This window comes from Oreochromis niloticus, linkage group LG14 (assembly GCF_001858045.2).
Source record: "Oreochromis niloticus isolate F11D_XX linkage group LG14, O_niloticus_UMD_NMBU, whole genome shotgun sequence".
Lineage (NCBI taxonomy): Eukaryota > Metazoa > Chordata > Actinopteri > Cichliformes > Cichlidae > Oreochromis > Oreochromis niloticus.
In genome coordinates, this window is record NC_031979.2 from 22,529,218 (window position 1) to 22,555,934 (window position 26,717).

A 26,717-nucleotide genomic window follows, 5' to 3' on the forward strand; every position below is an offset into this window, starting at 1 on the left:
CCCGGAGGTAACATCCCTTGAGTCAGAGTACCGACAGCCTGAGCGTTGTTTCTAATTAATATGGTGCTGAACACGGTCCAAAAGATTCAATAAGCCACATCAGTGTCTACTGTCTGTCTACTGTTTACTGTCATAGCCAAGTTTTCCTATATCCTAATAATGAATGTTTTCTTGTTTCAGGATAGATGTCATACATAATACCTGCCATTATCCAAAGACACGTCTGCTTACATTTATCTTTTGCTCGTTTCACATCCTCTTCTTTTCTCTTTTTTCTAAACTGAGGACCTGATGACTTTGACCTTTTCTTGTCCATCTTCCATCAGTATTTTTACACTCCAGTATCCCTGGGCGAACACCCCCTCCGGCGCCACCCCCCCCACACACACACACACATACATATGAAGAGAGAGAGAGAGTGTATGCATAGTATGCAAACGTCTACCAAACAGACATCATAATTCGTCATACAATGAGAACAGGACAAATCAACAATTGACAATGACTAATTAATATTAAAATCTGTAACATAATGTATTGTTTGGAGTTTAGTCTGTTACTGTTACTATTTTTACCATTTCTTCTTGGAGGAACATAACCCACATAATTTCCTTAGGGATTAATAAAGTATTCTGATTCTGATTGTTTCAGGATGACCTGCCATTATCCAATGACACATCTGCTTACCTGTATCTTTTGCTCGTTTCTCCTTGTAGGAGCCATAATTAAATGTATTGAATTTTAATGATCACTGGGTTTTCATTTGTTTGGTTGCGTGATGTGTAACGAGAGTCACATGGGTGCTAGCCGAGACATTAAGAGTCAGTCTGTCTTTCACTGGTTTGATTTTGACAGAGCAGGGCTGGGTAGCTGTATTTTTTGTTGACCTCAGCACAACGAGTTTCCCTTTGTTGCATTAGAGCCTGTGATGTTTTAAGAGTTTGAATCGCGAGCCGATCACATTGCTCTGTAAACTTTTCAAGCACTTTAATAAACAAGCAAGCAATTCCACCTTATTGCGTAAAGTTGACAGCGCGTCAGGCAAATAGGCAGGCTCAGTCCCCGGCCTCTAGCGACTGTGGAAGTCGCTACACTCCTCCTCTTCATTTCTCTTTTTTTTAAACTTTAAAAACAGGTTGTGTGTGAGACTTTGAATCAACAAAATATAAAATATACATTTTAAATTTTTGTTTTTCCCTTTACCCCGAGTCCTAAAGTGTATATTTATTTTTTTACTCTTAAATATTTATTGTTTGTTTACTTGCACTGCTGTAACTGGAGCCTCGTCGTCTCGTCTCTCTATATACTGGACTGTATGTAGTAGAGATGACAATAAAGTTTACTTTGACTTCAGCAGCGAGCAGGCGCACCGAGGGCTCTCGCGCTCACTTTTCCCGTATAGAATTTTGAAAAAACATCGGTGCAAATTATAAGTCTGTATCATAATGTCTGGTGTTTTCGTGTTTGTTGGTTTGTTTTTATTTTGTTTTATTTTGCGAGTTGGTTATTAGATGCAGCTCCAGCCAGCCAGAGAATCCCCCGCCGCCCCGACCTCTCCTCCCTGTGCCGCAAGCAGCAGGCGCACCTCGCAAACGGAGGGCGCCCTTACTCCCAGCAAATGGGCGATAGAAAACCGATCGGTGCCTACGCCATTCCCAATATGCGCTGGCATGATGTCGGGGCAGCATGAGTACGAGCAATTTTTTTTTTTTTGCCGATGCCCGTGATGCCGCCCCCACCACGATGCCGCCCCGGGCAACCCCTCGTGTCGCCCGTATCTAAAACCGCTACTGCCAGTATCAACACCCAACATAAACTAATAGACCTACACCTTTGTTTTGTATAGGGTTTTTTTTTTCAGGGAAGGGGGCGGGGGTCGCGCAACGCAGGAAAAAATAATTTATACATAATGGGCTTGGATTGGATTGACAATATAATCAATTAAATGTGCTTTATTTGGAAGCAGCCTGTCCCCCTCCCCTTTCGAAAGGTTGTGTGTGAGACTTCAGCATGCAGCAAGCAGGCGCAACGAGGGCCCTTGCGCTCAGTTTTCGCATATATGTGCGATAGAATTTAGAAAACACATCGGTGAAAATTATAAGTCTATATCATGATGTCTGGTGCTTTTGAGTTTGGTTTGGTTTTTTTTGTTTGTTTTTTAAAATTATTCTTTTGTTTTATTTTGCGAGCTGGTTATTAGATGTCGCTCCAGCCAGAGGATCCCCCGCTACCCGCCCCTCTCCTCCCTGTGCGGCAAGCAGCAGGCGCATCTCGCAAACGGAGGGCGACCTTACTCCCCGCAAATGGGTAATAGAAAACTGCCCATGCAATCACAAAAATGCCCTAGCAGCATGTGTGCGAGCAACTTTTTTTTGCCGATGCCCATGATCCCGCCCCCACCACAATGCTGCTCTGGGCGATGGCCCATGACGCCCATATCAAAAACCGCCACTGCATATCACCCTAAGATGTCAGAAGAAAAGCAAAGGTGCCAAGGGCGTAGATTTGGCATGGACGGAAGGGACATGTCCCCACCAATATCCAGCGATTATTGTCCCCAGCAATAAGATATCTTCGAGTAAAGAAAAACAAACCCGATAGAAAGAAAAAAACGAGAGTAGCATTTCTAATTTTGATTGAAAGTGTCAGAGAAAACGGCAGCCTCGAGCAAGCCAGGATATTAGTTTACAGAGGCTGTACCATGTTCACCAGCAGTGGCGGTCCTAGCCTGTTTGGCGCCCTGGGCGAACACTCCCTCTGGCGCCCCCCCCCCACACACACACACACACAAACATAGACAAAACATATTAAGGATTGTACATTAACATAAAACACACACACACACACACATGAAGAGAGAGAGAGAGAGAGTGTGCATAGCAAACAGCTACCAAACAGCCATCATAATTCGTCATACACTGAGAACAGGACAAATCAACAACTGACAATGACTAATTAATATTAAAATCTGTAACATAATTTATTGTTTGGAGTTTAGTCTGTTACTGTTACTATTTTTACCATTTCTTCTTGGAGCAACTGTAACCCACATAATTTCCTCAGGGATTAATAAAGTATTCTGATTCTGATTGTTTCAGGATGACCTGCCATTATCCAATCACACATCTGCTTACCTGCATCTGTTGCTCGTTTCTCCTCCTCTTCTTTTCTATTTTTTCTAAACTGAGCACCTGATGGCTTTGAACTTTTCTTGTCCATCTTACATTGGTTTTAATTTTGCACTCTAGTATGAACACCCATCCCCCAACCAGAGGATCACCACAACATAACCTAACAGACCTACACCTTAGTTCACAGATTCACTTTGTCTAGGGTGCATTTCTGGGATTTCACACAACCCAGAATTCAAATCATGAATACATAATGGGCTTGGATTTACAACATTATGAATGAAATGTGCTCTATTTGGAAGCAGCTGGCCCCTCCCCTTTCGACGGGTTGTGTGTGAGACTTTAAATCATCAAACTGTAAATTATAAATTTTAAATTGTTATTGATCCCTTTACCCCGAGTCCTAAAGTGTATATTTATTTTCTTACTCTTATATATATTGTTTGTTTACTTGCACTGCTGTAACTGGAGCCTCGTCGTCTCGTCTCTCTATATACTGGACTGTATGTAGCGGAGATGACAATAAAGTTTACTTCAGCAGCGAGCAGGCGCACCGAGGGCTCTCGTGCTCACTTTTCCTGTATAGAATTTCGGAAAAACAAATTATAAGTCTGCATCATAATGTCTGGTGTTTTCGTGCTTGTTGGTTTGTTTTTATTTTGTTTTATTTTGCGAGTTGGTTATTAGATGCTGCTCCAGCCGGTCAGAGAATCCCCCGCCGCCCCGCCCTCTAATCCCTGCGCCGCAAACGAAGGGCGCCCTTACTCCCAGCAAATGGGCGATAGAAAACTGATCGGTGACTGTGACATTCCCAATATGCGCTCGCATGACGTCGGGGCAGCATGAGTACGAGCATTTTTTTTTTGCCGATGCCCGTCATGCCGCCCCCACCACGATGCCGCCCCGGGCAACCGCCCGTGTCGCCCGTATCAAAAACCGCTACTGTTCACCAGGTTCCCTTAGTGCTAATGTATAAGAGATGTTGGTGTACTATAACTGAAGTAATGTTGTTAAGTCCTTAAAGTCATATTCTTTTATTGTCATGACTGTATTTGAAGCTATTTTTATTTTTGTATGATACCTGATTTATATGGAATATGGCTGAAGTAAACTAAAGTCTAAAATACTTAGTCATTTGTTTAATAGTAACTTCACATTATATATTTCACTTATAAAACTATGAATTGTAATATTAAATGGTTTAAAAGGTCTAGGTGCTACGGTAGCAAAGGCCCGGTCACCTCTGGACTTCAGACGAGACCTCGGTTTTGTTAGGAGCATCTGATTGGAAGATCTTTGTGCTTTATTGGGATTGTACAAATGGAGGAGTTTGGATAGATGGGGCGCTAAATTGTTTAGAATTTTACAAGTAAACAAAAGAATCTTAAAATCTATACGATATTTAAAAGGGAGCCAATGTAAATTGGGTAAAACTGGAGTGATGTGATCATAGATTCTAGTACCTATTAAGAGACGCGCAGCTGCATTTTGAACTAACTGAAGCCGGTAAAGATAAAAGTGTGGAGGCCCAAGTAGAGGGAGTTACAGTAGTCCAGTCTGGACGTGATAAATGCGTGAATAAGCTTTTCAAGGTCCTTTAAAGGAAGGTACGGCTTTGCTTTAGATATCTGGCGCAACTGGTAAAAGCTGTTTTTTACCACAGTGGAGACCTGTTTCTCTAGATTAAAAGATCTATCGAGGAACACTTCAAGGTTTCTTACAGTGAGGGAGAGATGGCTAGCAAGAGGACCTAGGGCAGGGGTCAGCAACCTTTTACACCCAAAGAACCATTTGGACCCGGTTTCCACGCAAAAGAAAACACTGGGAGCCGCAAATACTTTTTGACATCTAAAATGAAGATAACACTGTATATATTGTTTTTTATCTTTATGCTTTGTGTGAACAACTAAGGTGTGCTGCTTATGAAATCCATGAAGTGCTACAGAGAAAATTAAATTATATTTATGTAATCAACACATTTTGAACTCTTAAAGAAATATAACAAAAGGAAAGACACCAACCTGAACTAAAATGATCCATGTAGCAAACAAAACCTGTTGTCAGCCGCCACCCTTATATCGCCTTTGGGCTGTTGGAGCCTTGACCTGACTCTTAAAAAATAATTGGAAAAAAGCACTATGCTGCTGAAAAATGAAAAGTAGATATTTGCAAAATTCTGCCTAAATATGTATTTTACCTGGTTAATGCGTGCGGCGGGGCGTGGTTTGCAGCGCCGCTGCAGGGAGGCGGACGCACCTGAGCGACACCCGCAATCAGGCCTCGCTGCCTTTATGTCTGCGCTATCTGTGCTGTTGTGTTGTTGGTGGTGTATTTCGGGCTGTGAGCTGAAAAGCTACAGCCGGCTGTATGCGTACAGCAACCGTGTGTGAAAAGTGCTCATAAAGAGATGCTCAAAAGCATGCTCATGGAAACATCGTCGGGTCTGCCGTGATTTGTTTACAATGGGACTTCTGCTCCTGGGGCCCGTTCTTCGTACCTTGCTAAGTAAGTTAGCCGGATTTGAATGTTGACGATTTCGCGTGATCTTGGATCGTTCGGTTCTCCGAAGCTCATCTGGGACTTGCTGTCATAGCAACAGATCCGTAAGCGTAAACCTGCTCGGGAGCAGGTTTACTTTATGTAAACAGGATTAGATCGCGGCCTCTCAGGTATGTCCGCTGCAGTTATATGAAAGCAAGAGCGATATTTCGCCACTGTTTTACCATAAATAAATATTATCAATGTAACTAAAGATAATGCAGCATTTGATTCTTTTATTGATTTCATACAGATACATACAGGTCATTTCCGAAAAAAAGGGAAATGTACTATTAATCATTCTATTACATGTAGTAGATCATGTCAGATGTAATTCATATTTTAGAGTAGTAATAATAAATTACTACGTGCAATCAAGATGAGAGACCACGACTATAAAAGCGAAGGTGGATTTGGGAAGTCTGTCGCAGCCATGTCCTGTCCGTTTGAACGCGAGCAAGGAAGGTGCAAGATTGATAAGGAGAGTTTACAGAATTTAGCGTATATTGTGGGATAGACAGGATCCTTTAGCTCAGCGCGACGGTGTGCTCATAGAGAGATATCGATTCTCCCGTGAGGGTATTATTTACTTTCTTCCGCTCTCTCTCTCTCTCTCTCTTTTATATATATATATGTATATATATATATATATATATATATATACTTACTGTACTGTATATACTTACTCCCGACTTACTGTGCATGCTTCAGTCACCCCTTGCATGGGAACAGGTAAAAGTGATGGAGTGTTATGTCAAACTACACACAAAAAAACCCACAATGTCAATAAATGTCACAGTACAAAAATGGGTGTGACGAGGGGGTGCAGGACCACCACCTGTCTTTATTTGCTCTGCCCTTTTCTTGGTTGCTGTTATGAACAAACAAACAGATTATTCCAGGGTCTCTTGTCATAGACTAAAAGCAATATAAGTGATAAATATTACCATTCTGTGGAATATTCTTATATTTCACTTTTACTTTTTCCCATGTTCTAGTGGCTCTAATGTGAAAGAGGATATGATGTAATATAATATAATGTGGTATAATATAATATCACATGATATAATGTAATATCATGGATCACTTACGAGTTTAATTTGTCAGCAACTTTCTGCCAGCCCTCTCTCCTTGCTTTTGCAGCCTTTGCAGTGTTCCCCTGCGTTTTAATTAAACTCTGAAACTCCTGATATCCCTCAATCAAGAGTTCTTGGTCTGCTGCCGTGAAATACTGAGCGCGCTCCTTCGACATCTTCGCCGACCAATCACAGGGTTGCCGATCAATGTTTCTACTATCGATGCGTAGCCCCTTTTAAGCCACCCAGTGATCTCAGATTACTTCATCCAGCTATACTAATCGTCAACAACAGGTGTGTTCGGAGAACCAGATTAGCGAGCTCAAAGTTAGCGCGATGATTTGATCTTGGATGTGTCATTTGATCTTGGATGTAGTAAGCGAGGTACGAAGAACAGGCCCCCGTTCTTCGTACCTCGCTTACTACAGCGTGCAGAGATAACCAACCTGACTGAACATAACATTTAACCATCGTTACAATATGTATATATATATATATATATATATATATATATATATATATATATATATATATATATATATAGAGAGAGAGAGAGAGAGAGAGAGAGAGAGAGAGAGAGAGGAAGAAAGTAAATAATACCGTGACGGGAGAATCGATATCTCTCTATGAGCACACCGTCGCGCTGAGCTAAAGGATCCTGTCTATCCCGCAATATACGCTAAATTCTGTAAACTCTCCTTATCAATCTTGCACCTTCCTTGCTCGCGTACAAACGGACAGGACATGGCTGCGACAGACTTCCCAAATCCACCTTCGCTTTTATAGTCGTGGTCTCTCATCTTGATTGCACGTAGTAATTTACTATTACTACTCTAAAATATGAATTACATCTGACATGATCTACTACATGTAATAGAATGATTATAGTACATTTCCCTTTTTTTCGGAAATGACCTGTATGTATCTGTATGAAATCAATAAAAGAATCAAATACTGCATTATCTTTAGTTACATTGATAATATTTATTTATGGTAAAACAGTGGCGAAATATCGCTCTTGCTTTCATATAACTGCAGCGGACATACCTGAGTGGCCGCGATCTAATCCTGTTTACATAAAGTAAGCCTGCTCCCGAGCAGGTTTACGCTTACGGATCTGTTGCTATGACAGCAAGTCCCAGATGAGCTTCGGAGAACCGAACGATCCAAGATCACGCGAAATCGTCAACAATCAAATCCGGCTAACTTACTTAGCGAGGTACGAAGAACGGGCCCCTGGGGTTGAAAGTCTCGATAAATGCATGGCGTTTCGGCGGGTATACCGGCTTCCGCGAGTGTGACTCTTATTTTGAGCGATGAAAAAAATAATAGAATATAATTTTATTTTTATATTTCAACATCACAATAATCTTCCAATTTAGAACTACGAGTTAAAAAGAACTAACATAAATAAAATACACTTCAGCTAAATACTTCTAATTTATTTGCCCAAACCATGCGGAGCCGCACTTTAAGGACTAAAGAGCCGCAGGTTGCCGACCCCTGACCTAGGGCATGGGCTAACTGGTCTGACGGAATGTGACTATTAAAAACTATGACTTCGGTCTTTTTCTCGTTCAGTGTAAGAAAATTAATGTGATAACCACATTTTAATCTCATGGAGACAGTTGAAGAGAGGTTGCAAATGTAGTGAAGTACATTTTGGATAGGCTTTTATGTGATGTCCGCGAATGCAGCGCTAACATCCATGCCTTCCCAGGTGATAATTAGAGGCCTTATAAGAAACAGCTGTGCTTCATTACCACATGGAGGCATTTGGCATTCTTTCCCCGACCAAGGTGGCTGAGAGCGGCTGCAGGGGTGAAGCTGGCGTAGCTGTCAGTAGGACCGCGGCGGTGTCTTGGGGGATCTCTGGAGGCGGTGGATTGGCATAATCTGGATTGTGACTGGGTCGGAATGGCAAGTAGTAGTGGAGGGTTTTCTGATGATGAGGACATGGATGTTGATTGGCATAAAGTTGGATATAGTAGAAAGTAGTGATGGGCAGATGAAGCTTCATGAAGCACTGAAGCTTTTCATCCAGTTGGTTCACCCCAGCGCAAAGCTTCTTGAAGCTTCATTTGCTCTAGTAGGACATCTACTGGACGTAAAAATATTAGTTGGCATGAATTTGAAGAGTGTGGCATTTTGCACACAGCCTGTAAATGTCAACAACAAAAGGAGTGTGTAAAACATGTATATTGTAGTGATGGCAGTATACTGTGTATATTTATGCTGGCAGTATGGAAAATGATTATTTGGAAATGCTTAAAATGGAAATGATCATTTACTGTGAGGTGTGGTTGGGGTATGTATGGACAGTGGTTGTGCTTTTGTAACATTGAGCTATGGACAGCTACACACTGAGGCTTTGAGCCTCAGTCCTGCCTGTTCACATTTTATTCTGTAAAAACTAAATTTTCACTGCTTTAAGACCTTTTTAGTGGGGAGAACATAGCTAGGATTTAATGATTTAATTGATCTTTTAAATCCTTTGTCCTCCACAATGCTAAATGGCTGGGAGTCCTCAATCACCATGCTAACCAGGTCTTCATCTATTTGAGATTGTTCTCCTGAGGAAAGACGATAAAAACAAAGCACAAATATAAATATCACACACGTAACTTATTACAGTTGTATAATATTGTTATATCACTTAGTAACATTATGGCATGCTATATTATCATGGCATTTGATGGCTCACCAGGTCTTGCTCCACAATCGGTGTTCCCCTTATTCTCATGCAAAGCTCTGTAGTGCCTAAGCATGGATGAGGTGTTGTTGTTATATCCCAGCTCCCTGGCACATAGCAAACACTTCACCTTGTACAAAAGTAAAGACAGCTTAACATAAATTGTATTGCACCATCAGTATTATGAAAATACATCTTCTGTACAAATGTACATACCTTGTTGGGAGGAATAAGATCAAAATGTTCCCACACAGGGGAGGACATCCTCCTCTTCTTAGCTGGCTCCATTCTCTCCTGACTTTCTCTCCTCACTCTCCTAAACCTCCAAACTCTCTCCAAACTCTCACTAACCGCAGCTCTCCATCAAACACCCAAATTTTGAATGAAGTCTGAGGGGTTTATATCGCTATCATAGCTCGCGGCAAAGTTCGAACCACTTCCTGAACCAGTCACGTGGTACAGCCGGGCAGCGAGGCTTCGGACGTCATCATTTTCAGCTCCTCCCATAAATGAAGCAAGCCTAGATACGCGCATCGCGGAAACGCCCCCTCCATTACTCGACACAAGCTTCGAAGCCTCGATACAGAACGTCCCATCACTAGTAGAAAGGTAGGGGTTAGGAAGGACAAGTTGAAATCCACGCCAACAGGTAAGCGGGCAGTTGAAGAGGAAGATGCTAGGCATGATCAACGAAAGAAAGTATTGATGGAAGAATTTAAAGTGCTATTGAAATTCAAACCTGGGAATGAAATGGCGGGAGTGAGTCCAATTGTTCTGACAAATGGATTGAAGAAGGCGATCGGTGATGTTGAGCTAGCTAAGGTGCTCAGAGACGGGTGTTTGTTTGTTAAATGTAAAAATGCAGAACAAAGGAATAAAGCGCTTAAGTTGCAAACACTTTGTAAGAAGGAGATTGTGAACAGGAAGGTGGTTGGTGAGAGGAGAGGATGTAGAGGAGTGATTTCAGGTATTCCCATTGGGGAAAATCTGGAGGAGTTCAGGAAATTGATCAAAGGAGGGGAAGTCACTGGAATAAAAAGATTGCAAGCTGTTAGAAATGGGGGGAAGTGGATAGTCCGTCAGTACTGCTTGAGTTCCAAGGAAATAACTTGCCAGAGAGAGTTATGTTGGGGTACATGAGTTTTAGTGTCCGTGTTTATGTGACTCCTCCACTCAGGTGCTATAAATGTCAGAGGTTTGGTCACATAGCTAGTGTGTGTAAAGGAAGAGTACGGTGTGGAAGATGCGGAGGAGGACATATGTATGGTGAGTGTGCCAGTAGTCAGGTGAAGTGTTGCAACTGTGGGGGACCACATGCAGCAGCGTATGGTGGGTGCACAGTAAGGAAGAAGGCAGCAGAAGTTCAACAAATTCAAACAGAGGAGAGGATATCTTATGCAGAAGCTTTGAAGAGCGTAACAAACAAGGGCAGAAGACCTGATGAGGAGCAAGGAATAGGTGGTGGGAAAGGGATGGAGGAGAAAGGCAGGAATCTCGCTGAAGTCCAAATGGATAAACTTGTCTTGTTCTTGGCGTATGTCATTAATTGTACAGAACAAGCCAAAAAAAAGACAGAAAAGATCAAGATAATAGTAAAAGCAGCAGCGAAGTTTTTCAATATGAGGGATTTGTCTTGGGAAAAAATACATTCAGATCTTAGTCATGGAGAAGGTACATCAGACCCACAAGTTGTAACTTAATGCTTATTCTTCAATGGAACGCTAGGAGCCTAATTGCGAATGGGCAAGAACTGAAGGGCTTTATTTGTGCATTAAATTCAAAGCCAGATATTATATGTACAAGAAACATGGCTTAAACCATGTCTAGATTTTGTTATTCAAGGATATACAAGCATTCGCAAGGACAGGGTGGGTAAAAATGGAGGAGGGTGTGCAATGTTTGTTAGGAGTGGGATTACGTATAGTCAGCTAGACACTACAGTAGAGTTAGAGGTGATAGTTGTAGAAGTATGGTCTAGGGCAGGAAATATCAAAGTAATTAATTTTTATAATCCATGCAAAAAGTTGGAGAGGAGAGAACTGGAACTACTTTTAAGGGATTGGAGAGGGAAAATAGTTTGGTGTGGGGATTTTAATGCACACAGCACTTTATGGGGGCACCGTAGTGACATTAATGGGAAAGTGGTAGAAGATGTAGTTGAGAAGGATTTGGTGGTTTTAAATAATGGCTCTGGCACACAAGTACTGACAGGAAACTGCATGCTTTTGCAGAGAACAGGAAGCGTGCAGACAGAAAGTGAAACTAAGCAGAGTTGTTTTGATCGAAACTGTGTGTGACGTATAGCAAACCTATATATATACACGTATTTTGCTTGCTATGCTTTCAGAACTGGGGTACGTCTTCGTCTCTGCAGATCTCCATTTCCGGAAATGTAAATTAAAGATAATTTTTTTTTTTTTTTTTTTTTTTTATAAACTTGACCACTCTGAGTCGGAAGTCTTTCTCTGTCGGCAACAGAATTCAGAAAAAGAACGGAATTTAATAGGGTCAAGGTCATGTACAAACATTTTTTAAATTATGTATTATAATTTGTTTCAGCGCAAGAAAGTAGCTTAAAGGTAAACAACAAGCTATATGCTAATATTTTAGCAAGCTACCTTTTATAGTGCTGTAAGAAGTCAGCAACGGTTGATTCCATGCTAGCTTTTTTTAGACTTCTGGAGTTAACTGTTTCATTGTATTATTGCATACATTCTATACTTAAATATGTACCAACTGGGCTGTGTCACAGTAGTAATAACTGTCTTAAGTTATGCGAGTGAGTACAATGTGAAATATTTCAGTAAAAAGCTACAATGTTCTTAGTGATTTTGAATATTTTCACTTAGTCATCTCAGTGAACAGATTTTCTGAGAGTGGAGGAACAGCAGGGTTTGGCTAGTTACGTGCAGAGTAACATGTAACTGATGCTGCAGTTTTAGTAATATTATGTATGTATTTATTTTAAATGCATAAGTAAGCAGTGTTAAGTGTAGCAATTTAAAAGTAATGCATTACTGTTTCTAAATCAGGTAAAGACTTTACGGTTACTAGTTAAACTCTTGGGTTCAGTTACAGATGTTACATAAGGAGTTCTTTGATTTAATTGTGAGAATCAACCATTAGTAATGGCTCTAGTAATACACAAAAAAACAAAGGACAAATTAGGTATATTTCTTTCTTTTTAGGATACCATCACTATTGCTAACAGACCAATGCAAAACAATGCAGTAATGTGTAATACATTCAAGACAGTGAAAAACTCAATACTGCAAGCACAAAATGAAAATACAAAATGAGTACTTTGTCAGAGAATAGAGTAACTCATCAGGACTGCCCATGTATAAATCAACCAATGGTGACCTAAGGTGAACATTTGCAAATAATGACATGGAGTGACTGAAGAACAGAGTCATGATTGAAGTCAGTGAAAACATTAACTTTGTTAAAGAAGTAGGTCTTCCCAAGAATCAGTTTAGGGGAGCTGCAGCGATCATCTGTTTCCAGGATGTAAGGAAAAGGCAGAGCTTTCACTTTGGTCTTCATACCATGAACCTTCAGCACATTCCCAAACACAACGCTCTGCTGAGACACACTTTCCACAGTCCCAATGTAAACTAAACAAAGATACATAAAGTCATAGCATTACAAACCAAAACGTCAGCATTTATTTTGATGTTAAAAAAAGACTTACTTTTTTGGCAAAGATCTGTTTTGTTCAGATTATTCACAGATAGGACTTTGGATTCTGAAAACAACATTATACACATTATTGGTAAAATGCAGGATCTGGGCTGTGCCATCAAATTAAAATAACATCAAATGAAGTTCTACTGCACAGAAAGGACATCTAAGCAGACAAAACAAACCATTAATCATCTTTCTTCGACCCTGTCCTGGTTCATGGATTGATCTCAGCCTCCCAGCACAGCATGACCACAGGGCGGTGTTGTAATAGAGGTGACCACAGCATTTGAACCCTGTCTTGGCAGAGTAGATCACCTCTTTGTCCTCACTTGAGCAGCAAATGTCCTGGTAGTAAAAAGAGATGTTACTTAAGTTTCTAAAGACAGGTGTAATATTCCTTTTTGCTGAAGGTATTCTGACTGTCAGATATACACTAAATATTATTAGAGCCTGAGCACTAAAAGTGCTATCATGCTGAGACGAACAAAAAAGTCAGTGGAACCACTGATACAAATCCAACAGGAAGTCCGCCATTTTGCATTGAAGGTGACATTTTGGCTCTAATTTTGCCATTTCCAGGCCTTGTACTTTTGTGAACTCCTCCTTGAGATTTGACTGTATAAGCTTCATATTTGGTCAGTGTCAACTACACACCTGGGCAATGTTAAATTGCGGAGCTTTTGAGTTTTCGGACTAGGGTGTAGATGTGGCGCCACGACGAATTTCAATGAGTCGCCATGAAAATCTTATTGCCTCTCATTCTGTCATACATTGTCCAATCTGGACCAAATTGCGCACATATGATCAGGGTCCACCCCTGAACAAATTTCAACTGCAACATTTGACATCAGGGAGAGTGCCACCTAGTGGGAACAGGAAATGTCATGTTTTACAGTTTGGGGTACAGTATAGTGGTGCGTGACGTCTGCGACCTGAAATTTCTCCAGGAAAGCCTTAAGGAGTTGGTCTTGGGTTACAGTGAAAGGTGTTAGTTTTCGCAAAAGGGTGTGACCCCAGCAGCATGGCGAAAATTGATGTCTCGCCATGAAGAAACAAATTAGTGTAACTCAAAGAAATCCGATCTGATCAGTGCCAGACTTTACAGACATGATGATAGACCTGCTCTGAACAGATTGATATGCCCATTGTCAGGAATACGCAGAGCGCCACCTAGTGGGAACACGAAATGTCATGTATTATACTTTGACATACTTAATTTTACAGGTTCATCAGGTCCACCTCAAAAGCGGTAAATATTAACATCAGTCCCTCATGATGCTTCTGAGAGAAAATTGTGAGTTTAAACTGAACGGCACACCCTGGTGGCAAGGCGGTTCACCATGAAAGATGAAGTGGCTTTTCAGTGGCTTGGAAAGTTTAAAAACTCTTGAAATTTGGCCCACACCTCCAGTGTGATGAAGGCTTTCTTGATATCTGATCATTTTTCATGGAAAATTGCATCATCATAATAATAATAATAATAATAATAATAATAATAATAATAATTAATAATTAATAATAATAATAATAATGCATTGGATTTATATAGCGCTTTTCAAGGCACCCAAAGCGCTTTACAATGACATTATTCATTCACACTCACATTCACACACTGGTGGAGGCAAGCTACGGTTGTAGCCACAGCTGCCCTGGGGCAGACTGACAGAAGCAAGGCTGCCATATCGCGCCATCGGCCCCTCTGGCTCCACAGCGCCCCCTGCAAAATTTTAAAACATCAGCCCCTGCTCTGTGTTTCATCTATAAGTCTGAAACCTGGTAAGCTTATGTTAGATATCAAGATGGACAAAAAAGTCTCAAAGAGCAATATCCCAAATCCTACAGGAAGTCAGCCATTTTAAAATTAAAGTGTAATTTTGGCTACATTTTCTCCTCTTTTCAGGCCTCGTACTTTGACGAACTCCTCCTCGGGATTTCATCAAAATGACGTGATCTCCGGTGCATGGAATCTAAAGACCTTTGTGATGGTAAATTGCGAAGCTTTTTACGTTTAGGGAAACGGGGTGGTCATGGCGGCACGTGGAGTTTCAATCACTCGCCAAAGAGCAGTAATCTGCTGTCACTCAAAAACACAATGTCCAAACTCTCCCAAGGTCGGGAGTCGAGCTCGGTAATGGTTAGAGCGCCACCTAGTGGGACGACTATAATCATCATTGAACAGGATGAAATTTTAGCTGGTGGTTCTACGCATGAATTCCATCAATGTGACATCAGATCAGACATGATGGGTGTAGGTGTTGGGCGTGGCTCGACGCGCCAGGGTGCGAGGGCCCTCATAACACTGCGTGCAGCTTTAATTGTTATTGTTATTGTTAATTTATTTCAAACATGTAAACAATATACTGGTACATTTAGTAAAGAAACTAAGAGAGAAAAAGATACTATAGTATAATATAATACTATACCAAAGTAAATACATTTCAATATTGCTACCAATCTGATATATCGCTAAATATTAATGTTTTAGTATTAGTTTCACTGGGGCCTTGGCGGCAACTGCATAGTTTGGCTTGCAAAGCCTAATAATGATGGTTTGGTTATCCATCCATCCATCCATCCTCATCCGCTTTATCCGAGATCGGGTCGCGGGGGCAGCAGCCTAAGCAGAGAAGCCCAGACCTCCCTCTCCCCAGCCACCTCCTCCAGCTCATCCGGGGGAACACCAAGGCGTTCCCAGGCCAGCCGAGAGATGTAATCTCTCCAGCGCGTCCTGGGTCTGCCCCGGGGCCTCCTCCCGGTGGGACATGCCCGGAACACCTCACCCAGGAGGCGCCCAGGGGGCATCCTTGTCAGATGCCCGAACCACCTCAACTGGCTCCTTTCGATGTGGAGGAGCACCGGCTCTACTCTGAGCCCCTCCCGGATAGCCGAACCTCTCACCCTATCTCTAAGGGAGAGGCCAGCCACCCTTCGGAGGAAGCTCATTTCTGTCGCTTGTATCCGCGATCTCGTTCTTTCGGTCACTACCCACAGCTCGTGGCCATAGGTGAGGGTCGGGACGTAGATCGACCGGTAAATTGAGAGCTTCGCTTTTACACTCAGCTCCCTCTTCACCACGACGGACCGGTGCAGCGTCCGCATCACTGCAGCCGCAGCACCAATCCGTCTGTCGATCTCCGGCTCCCTTCTCCCATCACTCGCGAACAAGACCCCGAGATACTTAAACTCCTCCACTTGGGGCAGGAACTCATCCCCGACCCGGAGTGGGCACTCCACCCTTTTCCGGCTGAGAACCATGGCCTCCGATTTGGAGGTGCTGATCCTCATTCCCGCTGCTTCACACTCGGCTGCGAACCGTTCCAGTGCGAGCTGGAGGCCCTCACCCGATGAAGCCAACAGAACCACATCATCCGCAAAAAGCAGAGATGAGATTCTGAGGCCACCGAAGACAACAATTAAATATAAATTGTTGTGTTTAGGTTCAGACTGAAGATCCTCCTCCTTTTTTGAAATGATTTTTAAAGAATTCTTTGGACTGACTTTTATAAAGTACAGTAATCTTCTCCTGGATGCATTTATCAACTCTGTGTGACACCGGAGTCGTTTGGTACCGGGCCATGAGAGTTGAGGCTCGGGTGTGAAATTTATTATTTTCATGTTTTTTATAGGTTTTTATCGTAATGTTTTTTATTATTTTTATCATTAACTCGGTTTAGGAGTGTTCAGCTCCAAGATCCTGGTTCCCACCAGGTTTCCCTTCTGTGTAACCAGCGGGGCCTGTAAGCGCAGACCCAACAATTACATTCTAGATTTAATGCTCAACTGGTTAATAAGAGCTGTCACAAGTTAGAAAGGAAATTCAAAATGCTTTTGGAGAAAAAAAGAAAAGAAAAAACAGTGTCAAAATTAATGGGACCATAATTTCTGAAACTAGGGTGGCCTATAATGCTGCTTTCACCTTGCAGCTCTATTATGTCATTCACTAGTTGGGACTGCAATCTCAAATATGATAGAGAAAGCAGATGGAGAAAGCAAAGATCATGGCCTGAGAATGCAGTACAGAGAACGGCTCAGTGACGGATTCTCAGTGGCTCCTGAACCTCACAGATCCCCTGATAATGATGAGAGGGTGTGAAAAACTGAGAAAGACGGATGGACGGTGGGGCATGGAAATGAGAACAAACAAGCATGTGAGGCATTTATAGAGATATAACCTGAAGTGGAGTGTTTGATGTGTCGTCCTGCCCCTGAAATTCATATAGTTTATCTCAAATAAGTTCTCATGGCATGAATAATAGGATGCACGAAAAATGGTTAGATAACATCATTATTATATTATATAAATCATTATTGATAAACTACCTGTGGCTTTTGCAGAGTGGATCCGCAGCACTGCGCGTCCCCTCCATGCTTATCTAATGATGTCAGATTGTACAGACTTCCTGCACAGCACTTCATTTGTGGGTCTTTAATGTTGTAGGCTTTGACCCCACAGCAGTGAATGTTTTCTGATTTGGGATGTCTGGGAGGAAAACAGAGGGAGCAATTAATATCAAATGAAGCTTATGCAGAAGTTCAATAAGGAAGATATGTAATTTCAAGATCTGTCTGGTTTCCTGGGTGTTTGCCTGCTAGTCAGTTCTTTACATGACTTCCAATTTCCCACGCTGTCAAATTCAATACTGACATCGTTACACTAGTCCAGTGCTCTTCTTATCTGCCTTCTTTGAGCCAATCAGACTCCACCCTGTGTGCTTTAAATCTGTGGGCTTTTCCATCATTTTCCTTTCCAGGAACCCATCTCTGTCTCCCTCAAGTCACCTAAAGCTCTGTCCAAGCCTCTATCTTCACCACAGTTCCATTCCATTCTGCCTTCATGTGTCATCAGAGACTAATCAAAAGGATCAATTAATTTCTGTAGCTCAATAAATCATATTCAAGTCCTCTGAATGATCATTCCTCATTGAAATAAGGAGAGCAAGATAAGTTTGTAAGAGTGTAGGAATGTTTAGCTTATTTTAGAGTTTAGAAATGTGTTAAGATAGAATGTAGAATTATTGTGAGACACTGACACTGCCCTGGATATAAATAAAGGCCTGACTGTGTCATGAACTTAGGAGTAGATCTTAGGAGACCCTCCCCCAATTGAACTGTGAAAGTAAGACAAAGAGGAGTTAATGCTGAGTGGAAATTCCCCAGAGGATACCTGTGTGGGGGTCTCAACATTTGTAACTTGATAACTGTGATCTGGAAGGGAGACAGGGTTTTTATGACCCCTAGGGAGTCACGTACCAGAGACACACACAGTGCTTAAACTGTTACACTCACACATCCACATGCACACTCACTCACGTGCTCGTGCACATAGACACAGACACAGAGTTTGGACCACACCATGGGGGTTTTATGATGCGACCGCTTCTATAAAGCTGGCTGGAACGAACAAAGGGGGGAAGATTGTTTCAGAGGGACACCGGCCTCGTCTTCCCTTCTAGGCATGCTTAAAGAATAAAGAATGAGTAAAGATGAAGATGAATAAAGATTTTGTAAAAATGACTACTGGGTCCAGTGCATCTCTGGAGGCCCGAGGAATGAAAAAGAACCGGGGTAAAACTGATTTCCCAACAGTTTTGGTGCCGAAAACCCGGGATTCGCTCGAGGCCCAGAGAGGAATTGGCAGAGCTGAGATCGTGAAACGAGGTGAACAGAGAGCTAGCTCACATGATTAAAAGGTAAGCACAACCTATTTATTTTCGAACCGTGCATATTTTTTAAAGCCTAAGTTATCTGTTCGCTAACTTGAGCGTATCTCAGTGTAAATTCACTCAGTAGCATAAAGGGGCGGCACGACTAAAGCAAGAGACTTTTGCTAAGAACCCAGGTTGATGTTTAGCGTGCTGCCCAGTGCGACTAAAGCAAGAGACTTTTGCTAAGAACTCAGGTTGATGTTTAGCGAACTGATGAGAGCGACTAAAGCAAGAGACTTTTGTTAAGAACTTCAGGTTGATGTTTAGCGCCCCGTAAGAAAATCTCAGTGCGTTAAAGCAGGAGACGCTTGTTACGGATTAGTAGAATCGGTGTTTCATCCGTTTTAGTTATTAGGAAAAAAGTGGCGGTGTTGTGATCCGTCCTCGTGCGTTAAAGCAGGAAACGTGTGTTACTATTAGTTAGAAAACGGGGTTTAAGGCCTTGTCGCAGCTGAGAGCTGTGTGCTCCGAGTTTGGCAACTCCACCCACGGTCGGACGCGTCCGTGGGATTTGCTGGGGTGGTGACCTGGGCACCGGGGGCGCCTTAAATAACTAAAGCTAGGTGTTGGATCCTACTCGCGGTTGATAACCTGCATGAGAGTGGGGGCAAGTTGCTTCGTTAGTTGCTTCGTTAGTTAGAGTATGACTGCTTGGCTCAGCCCGCTGACTGCAGCGTGTGTAGACTGCGTAGTGTGTATGAAAGCGCCGTTAGAGTCGGCGTCTCGTTTGAAGTACGGGAGTCAATTAAAGTAACAAAAAGAATTCGAGTCTAAAAGTGTGTGTTTGGGGAAATGTGTGAGTGTGTGTGAACTAAGAGATTTGAGTTTAAGATTGTGTTTTTGTGCTGTATGTGGACGGGAGGCCGTGCCACTGATTGTTGTGTATTCTGAGTTTATTGGGGATTGAATTTGACTGTGTTTTGAGACAAAAGAGAAATCGCGGTTAAAGGCTGCGATCTGAAGATCGTGAGTTTATAATTTTGTTTTTGTTGAGTTCTAAAAAGACCATATCCACTCTTTGTGCTGATCAGGGTGTTGTCCTGAATCACAGCAGAGAAGGTGTCTTGCAGAAAGTTTGAATGGGACTGCGAGAAGCATGAGGTGTGTGTGAGCCAGCCTCGAGGGGCGGGTTCACAGGTGGAACAAAGGAGGAGTAAAGTGTGTGTGTGTGTATGAGAGAGAAAGAAAGGTGGGGGCGAGTGACCAGGCTCTGAGTGTGTGTGAATTCCTTGATGACAAAAGAGGGAGAAAAAAAGTACATTAGTTGATTGTCTGTGAAATAATAAGAGTTAAAAAATAAACGTGATCAAATAGGAGAAAGTGAACTAAAATAAAGAAAGAAAAACTAAACAGTGGATTAGTGTTAAGTTAATGATAAATAAATTGATCAAATTAATAGTGACATTTAAAGCTGACCAAGTACCCAAGGATGGATGGAGAATTTGATTGCTGACTGTATGAGAGCTGTTGGGGTGAAAGGAAAATGAGCTTGGAGGAGTGAGTTTACAGGTTAATGTGTGGGTGTTTAAAAAAAAAAACAAGAGAAAGAAAATAAAGAAAAAAAAGAAAAGAAAAGTGTGTAAGTGTGAGTGGGAAATTGTCTCCAACTGGGGGAAGCAGTGACACTACAGGTCACCTTCTTCCCCTGCTGGACACAAAAGAAAACATAATTTGGAGTATTGTGGGTGAAAATAATTAACAACAACAAGAAGATTTTTTGTGTTTGCGGTTAAGAACAAATAAGAATGTTATTTTTGGGGTTTAAAGTCAGTAGAGTTCAAAACAAAATAAGCGGAGATGTGTTGCTTTAGGAGTGATGAAAACATATGCAGTCACAGTGAATAATGAAAGTCTCAGTCTGTCGATTACAGGTGGGGAACGGACCTGGATCAATTCTCCACGGGCAGCAGTCGGAAGAAAATTGTAGGTTAAGATCATTAGAAACAAAAAAATAGAAACACCCAGCCAGAATTTTTTGGCTGAATTGTTTTGCAGCTTCCTGTCCTCATCCTGAAAAAGCAAGCTCCAAGGAAGCTAATCTCTCCCTGAAGACACAGAGTGCAGTTCCAGAAGCACAAGCATGAACATCAACAGTGGACAACAGTCCAAGAGACAATACCAGAGACCTGAGCAGAGAGGTCCAGCAGCACTCTGGGCAAACGGCATCAGAAAGAGAAGATCCATCATCTTGATTGGATGAATGGAGATGCGTTTCCAGCAAGCTGCGAGTTCACTGTGTGTGAAGGACTTTTGAGAAGATTGTTGGAGTTTGACACTTGCCATGTTTGGAGCAAGATGGCAATGAAAGAGACAGTGGGAGCAAACACGGGACAAAGCTGATGAGAACTGACTGCCATTGGACTGCAAAGTGGGAGAGAAGAAAGGAGGAGGTGAGGACAGATGAAGGCTGTTTTACTGTGGGGAATCAAATTGGGTTAAGGAATCCAGGGAGACAAGCGACTGCCTTGAAGTGGAGAATTGACAAAGTGTCCAGACCACCACAAAAGGGGGAGGAAGACAAGCACTGAGGTATGCAAGTTTACTGTTAGAGAAAAGGAAAGGCAACACCACACATGCACATAATGTGTACTAGAGGTAGCACACAATCATACATAAAGTGTTACACATCAAAAGAGGATATTTGTAGAAGGGGTTAATAACACACAGCGTGGTTGCCGAGGGTAACCTGCAAGCATTTGGGGTTTAGCTGTGCCTGACTATGACAGAGATTTTCATTTAGATGTTTCTGAAACAAAATTTGGAGTGAACGGAGTTTTGTTTCAGAAAAAAGGGGGAAGGTACATAAAAGGACACACAGAAATAGAAAATGTCTTAACCCGACTAACACACACACGCAATGAAGCTCATTAGGATCAAACACAATTTTAAGTAGGCAATACTGTTACCATCATCCTGTCTGGTTTATTGAGTGGGTTGAGAAGTGATACATAGACGACTGAATTAGTATTATTTTGGGGAACATGATAACAGGGGTGAACAGAATCCTGCAGCCAGAGTTTAAATGAATAAAACTAGCAGATTTGTTTTGTTTTTGTTTTGTTTTGTTTCTGATGTATGGGGAAGGTTTTAACATGGCACCAAGTTTTAGATTTGGTGTGTTTTCACCCATTAGAAAAAGAATATTCTGGGACAAGTCCTAGGACCGGGCTTCTGTATTTTTATTTACTTTTGTTTTTACTTTTGTTTTTCAGTTTTATCTGTTATTTTTATTTTATTTTTTGTTTTTGAACAGTGCACTGATTTCTGTTTGTGAATTTCTTTTCTTTAAGCAGATTCGCACGACGGGAATTAAAAGCGCTATACGACACGTCGAGAAAACTGTTGCAAGTGAGTTTCTCCAAAATTACAATGGGCTCTGGAGAAAGCCGCTTATTTGGGACAATTAGAAAATGAGAGTCCCTGCCCAAAAAGGATTCAGCGAGGTAATCTAATCTAAAGTCTTCTTTTTTGAAATGACGTCATTTTGCTGAGTGTGGAAATGAAAATGCGACGATAATTTCCACTATCAGCAAAGAAAGAATGAATGAATGACTGAGTGGAAGAGAAAAAAAAAACTGACTGACTGGTAAAAGCTGATCAAAGCTGACAAGACTTGACCACTACTCAAGGTCCTGTCCTTTTGTCCTGTCCACCCAGACAGGACAAAAGGGTGGATGAATTTATGTGTGTTTCTTTTTACAGGAGCAGGAAGATGACAGCAGCATCCTAGAATGCGCGACGATTTAACCTTTTAAATGCCACTTTCTGTGTTTCTGAATCTATCAGGGGTGTGTTATTCATGGGCTTGTGCGCAGCGTTAACATTTACATTTCTTTTCTACAGCAGAGAGTTAATCATGTGTTTGATTATGTGAGTTACAGCAGGACACACTAATGGTTAATGTTCTTTCTACTACAGGATTACTGGGTTTATGAGTGAAGGGAACTGTGTTTACAGGCTATATGTTGATTATGCGATTACATTGTGTTGTTGGGAAAATGTTGAATATTACAGGGGAGAAGTGAAAATAGTGTGAAACCCATCCTGTGTTGAAACCAGTGTCATTCCTTTTACAGCAGGCTTAACCTTATGACCTTTTACAGCACCTCTGGAACCTGTCGACCTGTGCCTGACCACCAGGATTGTCCATGTGTGTGTTGTTAATGTTTGTTTTTCTAAGAGTGTTTGTAAAGGATTCGGCAGAAAACAGACAAGTGACATGAGAAAACAAATAAGAGATGCAGTGTTTATGGAATAGTTGAATATGGGCTCATTAGCTGGCCACTACTGAGCTCATAGTAAGTGGCGTGACATTGCTTAAGGAAAGTCACCGATTAAATTGTGGAATAAATTGGGATGATTCATGATTTGGGACAAATTATGGTAATAATAGTGATTTAATGATTTGAGAAAATCTGCACATGATACTTGTCTTTTATGCTGAATACTTTATTATTCTTATGATCTATAGTCGGTTGAAAATGTGAAGTTTGATTTAACAGATTTGTCTTCCAGGATACAGGCTCCAGGTGGAGCTGGGACTTAAATAAGCTAAACATGTAACTGCCGACTAATGTTTTTACACAGGGTTACAGGCTGGAGTATGGCTGCTCCAACTGGGAAACCCTGGAGATTGTTTTAGAGAGAATGTGCAACATTCTTGTACATGTCTCATTGGGGAGTTGAAACATGGTGAAAGCCATGTGGCAAGAGGAGTGTCGATTTTTAATCTGTAGATGTCATGAGGTGCCATGGCGAGAAGGAGTGGCTGAGGGGATTGTCCACAAGATGGGAGCTGAGGCCAGGAGAGAGTCTTCAGGAGGATCAGAGATCACCTTCAGCACAGCAAACATCGCGCAGGAGATCGTCATGAGGAGACTCTGCACAGCAAAATCTTAAATAAAATGAAAGAGTGTCGACGTTGACGTTGAGGAAGACAACTAAGGTGTACGACGTGCTCTGCCTTAAAATCTTCAGCAGCGTTGGAACGTGAGAATCGAGGGATGGAGAGAGCGTGCCAAGCTCCAAGAGTGACAGCGCAGAGGAAGTCCAGCGATGGAATTGTGATTCTGTGAACAGCACAAATGATTTGATGCACTGCAGAGAAGTCTTCTGCGTGGGAGAAGATGTAAACAGACAAGCCTTTCATCTACATTTACATCAGGTCAACTTCTCTAGGCTGGTTAAGGGGAAATTGGAGAGAAACGGTAGTGTTAGGTGTGATAACTGTTGTTATTGTAACTGTGATTTTTCTTCTAAGTGAATTGCCCATAGACAGACCCGAATCCACTCCGGCGACTCCACCATCACAGGCCACGGCGAAGCAAACCAAACGCAGTGAAACAGGTAAATCAGATGAGTGTTTTGATTATTATGGCGGTATAGAGTTGGACCACGTTAAAGGGTCCACTACCTCGTATACATTTGATCTTTGTGGTGTCATTAAATGTAAGGGCTTAAACAGTTCATGGCGGGGATATGATGTCTGGGTAGTATTCTGGCACGTGGCGCCCGTACAAGGACACCATGTGGCAGAAGCTTGGGTTTCAGCGGGACTTCTCAACTGGGAAGAACCCGTTGACCCTCTCACTGAACCGCTGGTATGACACAATGTCCTGAGACTGGCTAACCTTACCAGGGACGCAGTTGAGGGGCTTGCTGAACAGTTGGGTCCCACATCTTTGATGGCAGTACAAAATCGGATGGCGTTAGATATGTTGTTGGGAGAAAAAGGGTGCGTTTGCGCGATGTTTGGGGATATGTATTGTACTTTTATTCCAAATAACACAGTTCCCGACTGCTCTGTGACCCGAGCACTGGAAGGCCTGAGGATGTTGTCCACCACAATGTATGAGCATTCAGGAGTGGATAACCCGTGGGAAGCGTGGATGACCTCATTCTCTGGGCAATGGAAAGGTTTCATTATGTCAATTATGGTTTCTTTGTCTGTTTTTACTGCAATATTAGCAACAAGTGGGTGTCGTTGTGTGCCTTGTATCAGAGCTTTGTTCGTAAGACTCATGAATCATGCTGTGGGAGAATGTGATACAAAGTCCAATACCATGATGCCACTTTTGGGAAATGGGGAGTCACAGTATGAAAACATTATGGTGAAAGAGTTAGTGTAGTTTTATCTGCCTTAGGGCAGATAAAAAGGGGGGTTTGTAGGAATGTTTAGCTTATTTTAGAGTTTAGAAATGTGTTAAGATAGAATGTAGAATTATTGTGAGACACTGACACTGCCCTGGATATAAATAAAGGCCTGACTGTGTCATGAACTTAGGAGTAGATCTTAGGAGACCCTCCCCCAATTGAACTGTGAAAGTAAGACAAAGAGGAGTTAATGCTGAGTGGAAATTCCCCAGAGGATACCTGTGTGGGGGTCTCAACATTTGTAACTTGATAACTGTGGTCTGGAAGGGAGACAGGGTTTTTATGACGCCCTAGGGAGTCACGTACCAGAGACACACACAGTGCTTAAACTGTTACACTCACACATCCACATGCACACTCACTCACGTGCTCGTGCACATAGACACAGAGTTTGGACCACACCATGGGGGTTTTATGATGCGGCCGCTTCTATAAAGCTGGCTGGAACGAACAAAGGGGGGAAGATTGTTTCAGAGGGACACCGGCCTCGTCTTCCCTTCTAGGCATGCTTAAAGAATAAAGAATGAGTAAAGAATAAAGAATAAGTAAAGATGAATGAAGATGAGTAAAGATGAAGATGAATAAAGATTTTGTAAAAATGACTACTGGGTCCGGTGCATCTCTGGAGGCCCGAGGAATGAAAAAGAACCCGGGTAAAACTGATTTCCCAACAAGAGGCTGAGTGAGACATGTCCTTATGTATATTGTTGGATGTCAGCCTGGAAGATATTTTTCCACTTCTTCAACACAGTTATTACACAGGCTGTACACTGAAAGCAGAGAATCAGAACTGCAGCTTCAGCTCTCAGTGTTCACACAGAATACATTCATACCCAGCGCTGCTGTCATCACACATTCTGACAGACACTGCAGTTGAAAATAGGCTTAATGACAGCATTCAGGATACAACCAGCTCCACCGATACTAAAACTGAGACCGAAAGGAAAATAGCTGCCACAAACGTTTTCAGGCCATACGATATCCGGACTACTGAATGATGCAAACACACTACAAACTTGAACCCATACGGCACCAAACCCAGTCAGAAACCACATGGACTGAGACAGACACATTCTTTATCACATTAGACCAGAGCACAACGGTGCCAGAAAGTAAGCAAAGGCGGGACTGTTTTGGGCACAGCTGGAATTTCTATGAAGAAAAGCCAATCTACTGGAATGCAAGACATTTGCCACGCCTCTCCCTTCTGGGTTTCCCCTCAACCAGCACAAGATGCATATAAACATTAACTCCCCACTGACCTGAAATCAAACACTGTTGCATACCAAGCTGATGAATAAGGAATGGAAAAAACCCCATCCCTTTTCACTAGATTTCTTCAGCAACACACACACACACACACACACACAAAAAATCACCTGTGTCCATTGCAGCAAATCTCAACATCAGGCCGGTAAATTTCTGTCCCACAGCAGTGTTGTCCTGGGCTGCCATGAAACTGAGAACAACATATGGTCCCTTTAGCCGGATTGTAAGGAATACCCGTGCCAGAACATTCCTCTCCATCGTCTCTGTCCTCATACAAGGTGTTATTACAACAGAGAACTCTGCGTTGTCCCGAGCCATATGGCGTCTCTCCACAGCACTTGAAGAATCAGAGATAATACAGTAAATTGTTCAGAAATGCAGCTCAGAAACCTAGCTCTGCCATTTATATGTATATGTAATAATGTATGTTATGGACAATTTTAAAAAAAGGTTAAAGATGAAAGTC

General features: G+C 42.1%; 1 protein-coding gene and 1 long non-coding RNA gene across 2 annotated transcripts in view; one reads left to right on the forward strand and one right to left on the reverse strand.

Annotated features, from left to right (window-relative positions):
- Positions 1-11,889: 11,889 nt before the first annotated feature.
- LOC109200093 (galaxin) overlaps positions 11,890-26,717 on the reverse strand; it is a 33,541-nt gene continuing 18,713 nt past the window's right edge. Inside the window, exons 14-18 of the mRNA XM_025898514.1 lie at positions 26,362-26,588; positions 17,445-17,604; positions 13,307-13,469; positions 13,132-13,185; positions 11,890-13,054 (exon numbers count right to left, since the gene is read on the reverse strand). Of these exons, the coding sequence (XP_025754299.1) occupies positions 12,801-13,054; positions 13,132-13,185; positions 13,307-13,469; positions 17,445-17,604; positions 26,362-26,588 (858 nt within the window). The 3' untranslated portion in view covers positions 11,890-12,800. The remainder of the gene's footprint in view (positions 13,055-13,131; positions 13,186-13,306; positions 13,470-17,444; positions 17,605-26,361; positions 26,589-26,717) is intronic.
- On the forward strand, positions 19,277-20,354 carry LOC112842201 (uncharacterized). Its single transcript, XR_003213925.1, has 2 exons — positions 19,277-20,131; positions 20,166-20,354. It is a non-coding gene; the product is annotated as an uncharacterized LOC112842201 (long non-coding RNA).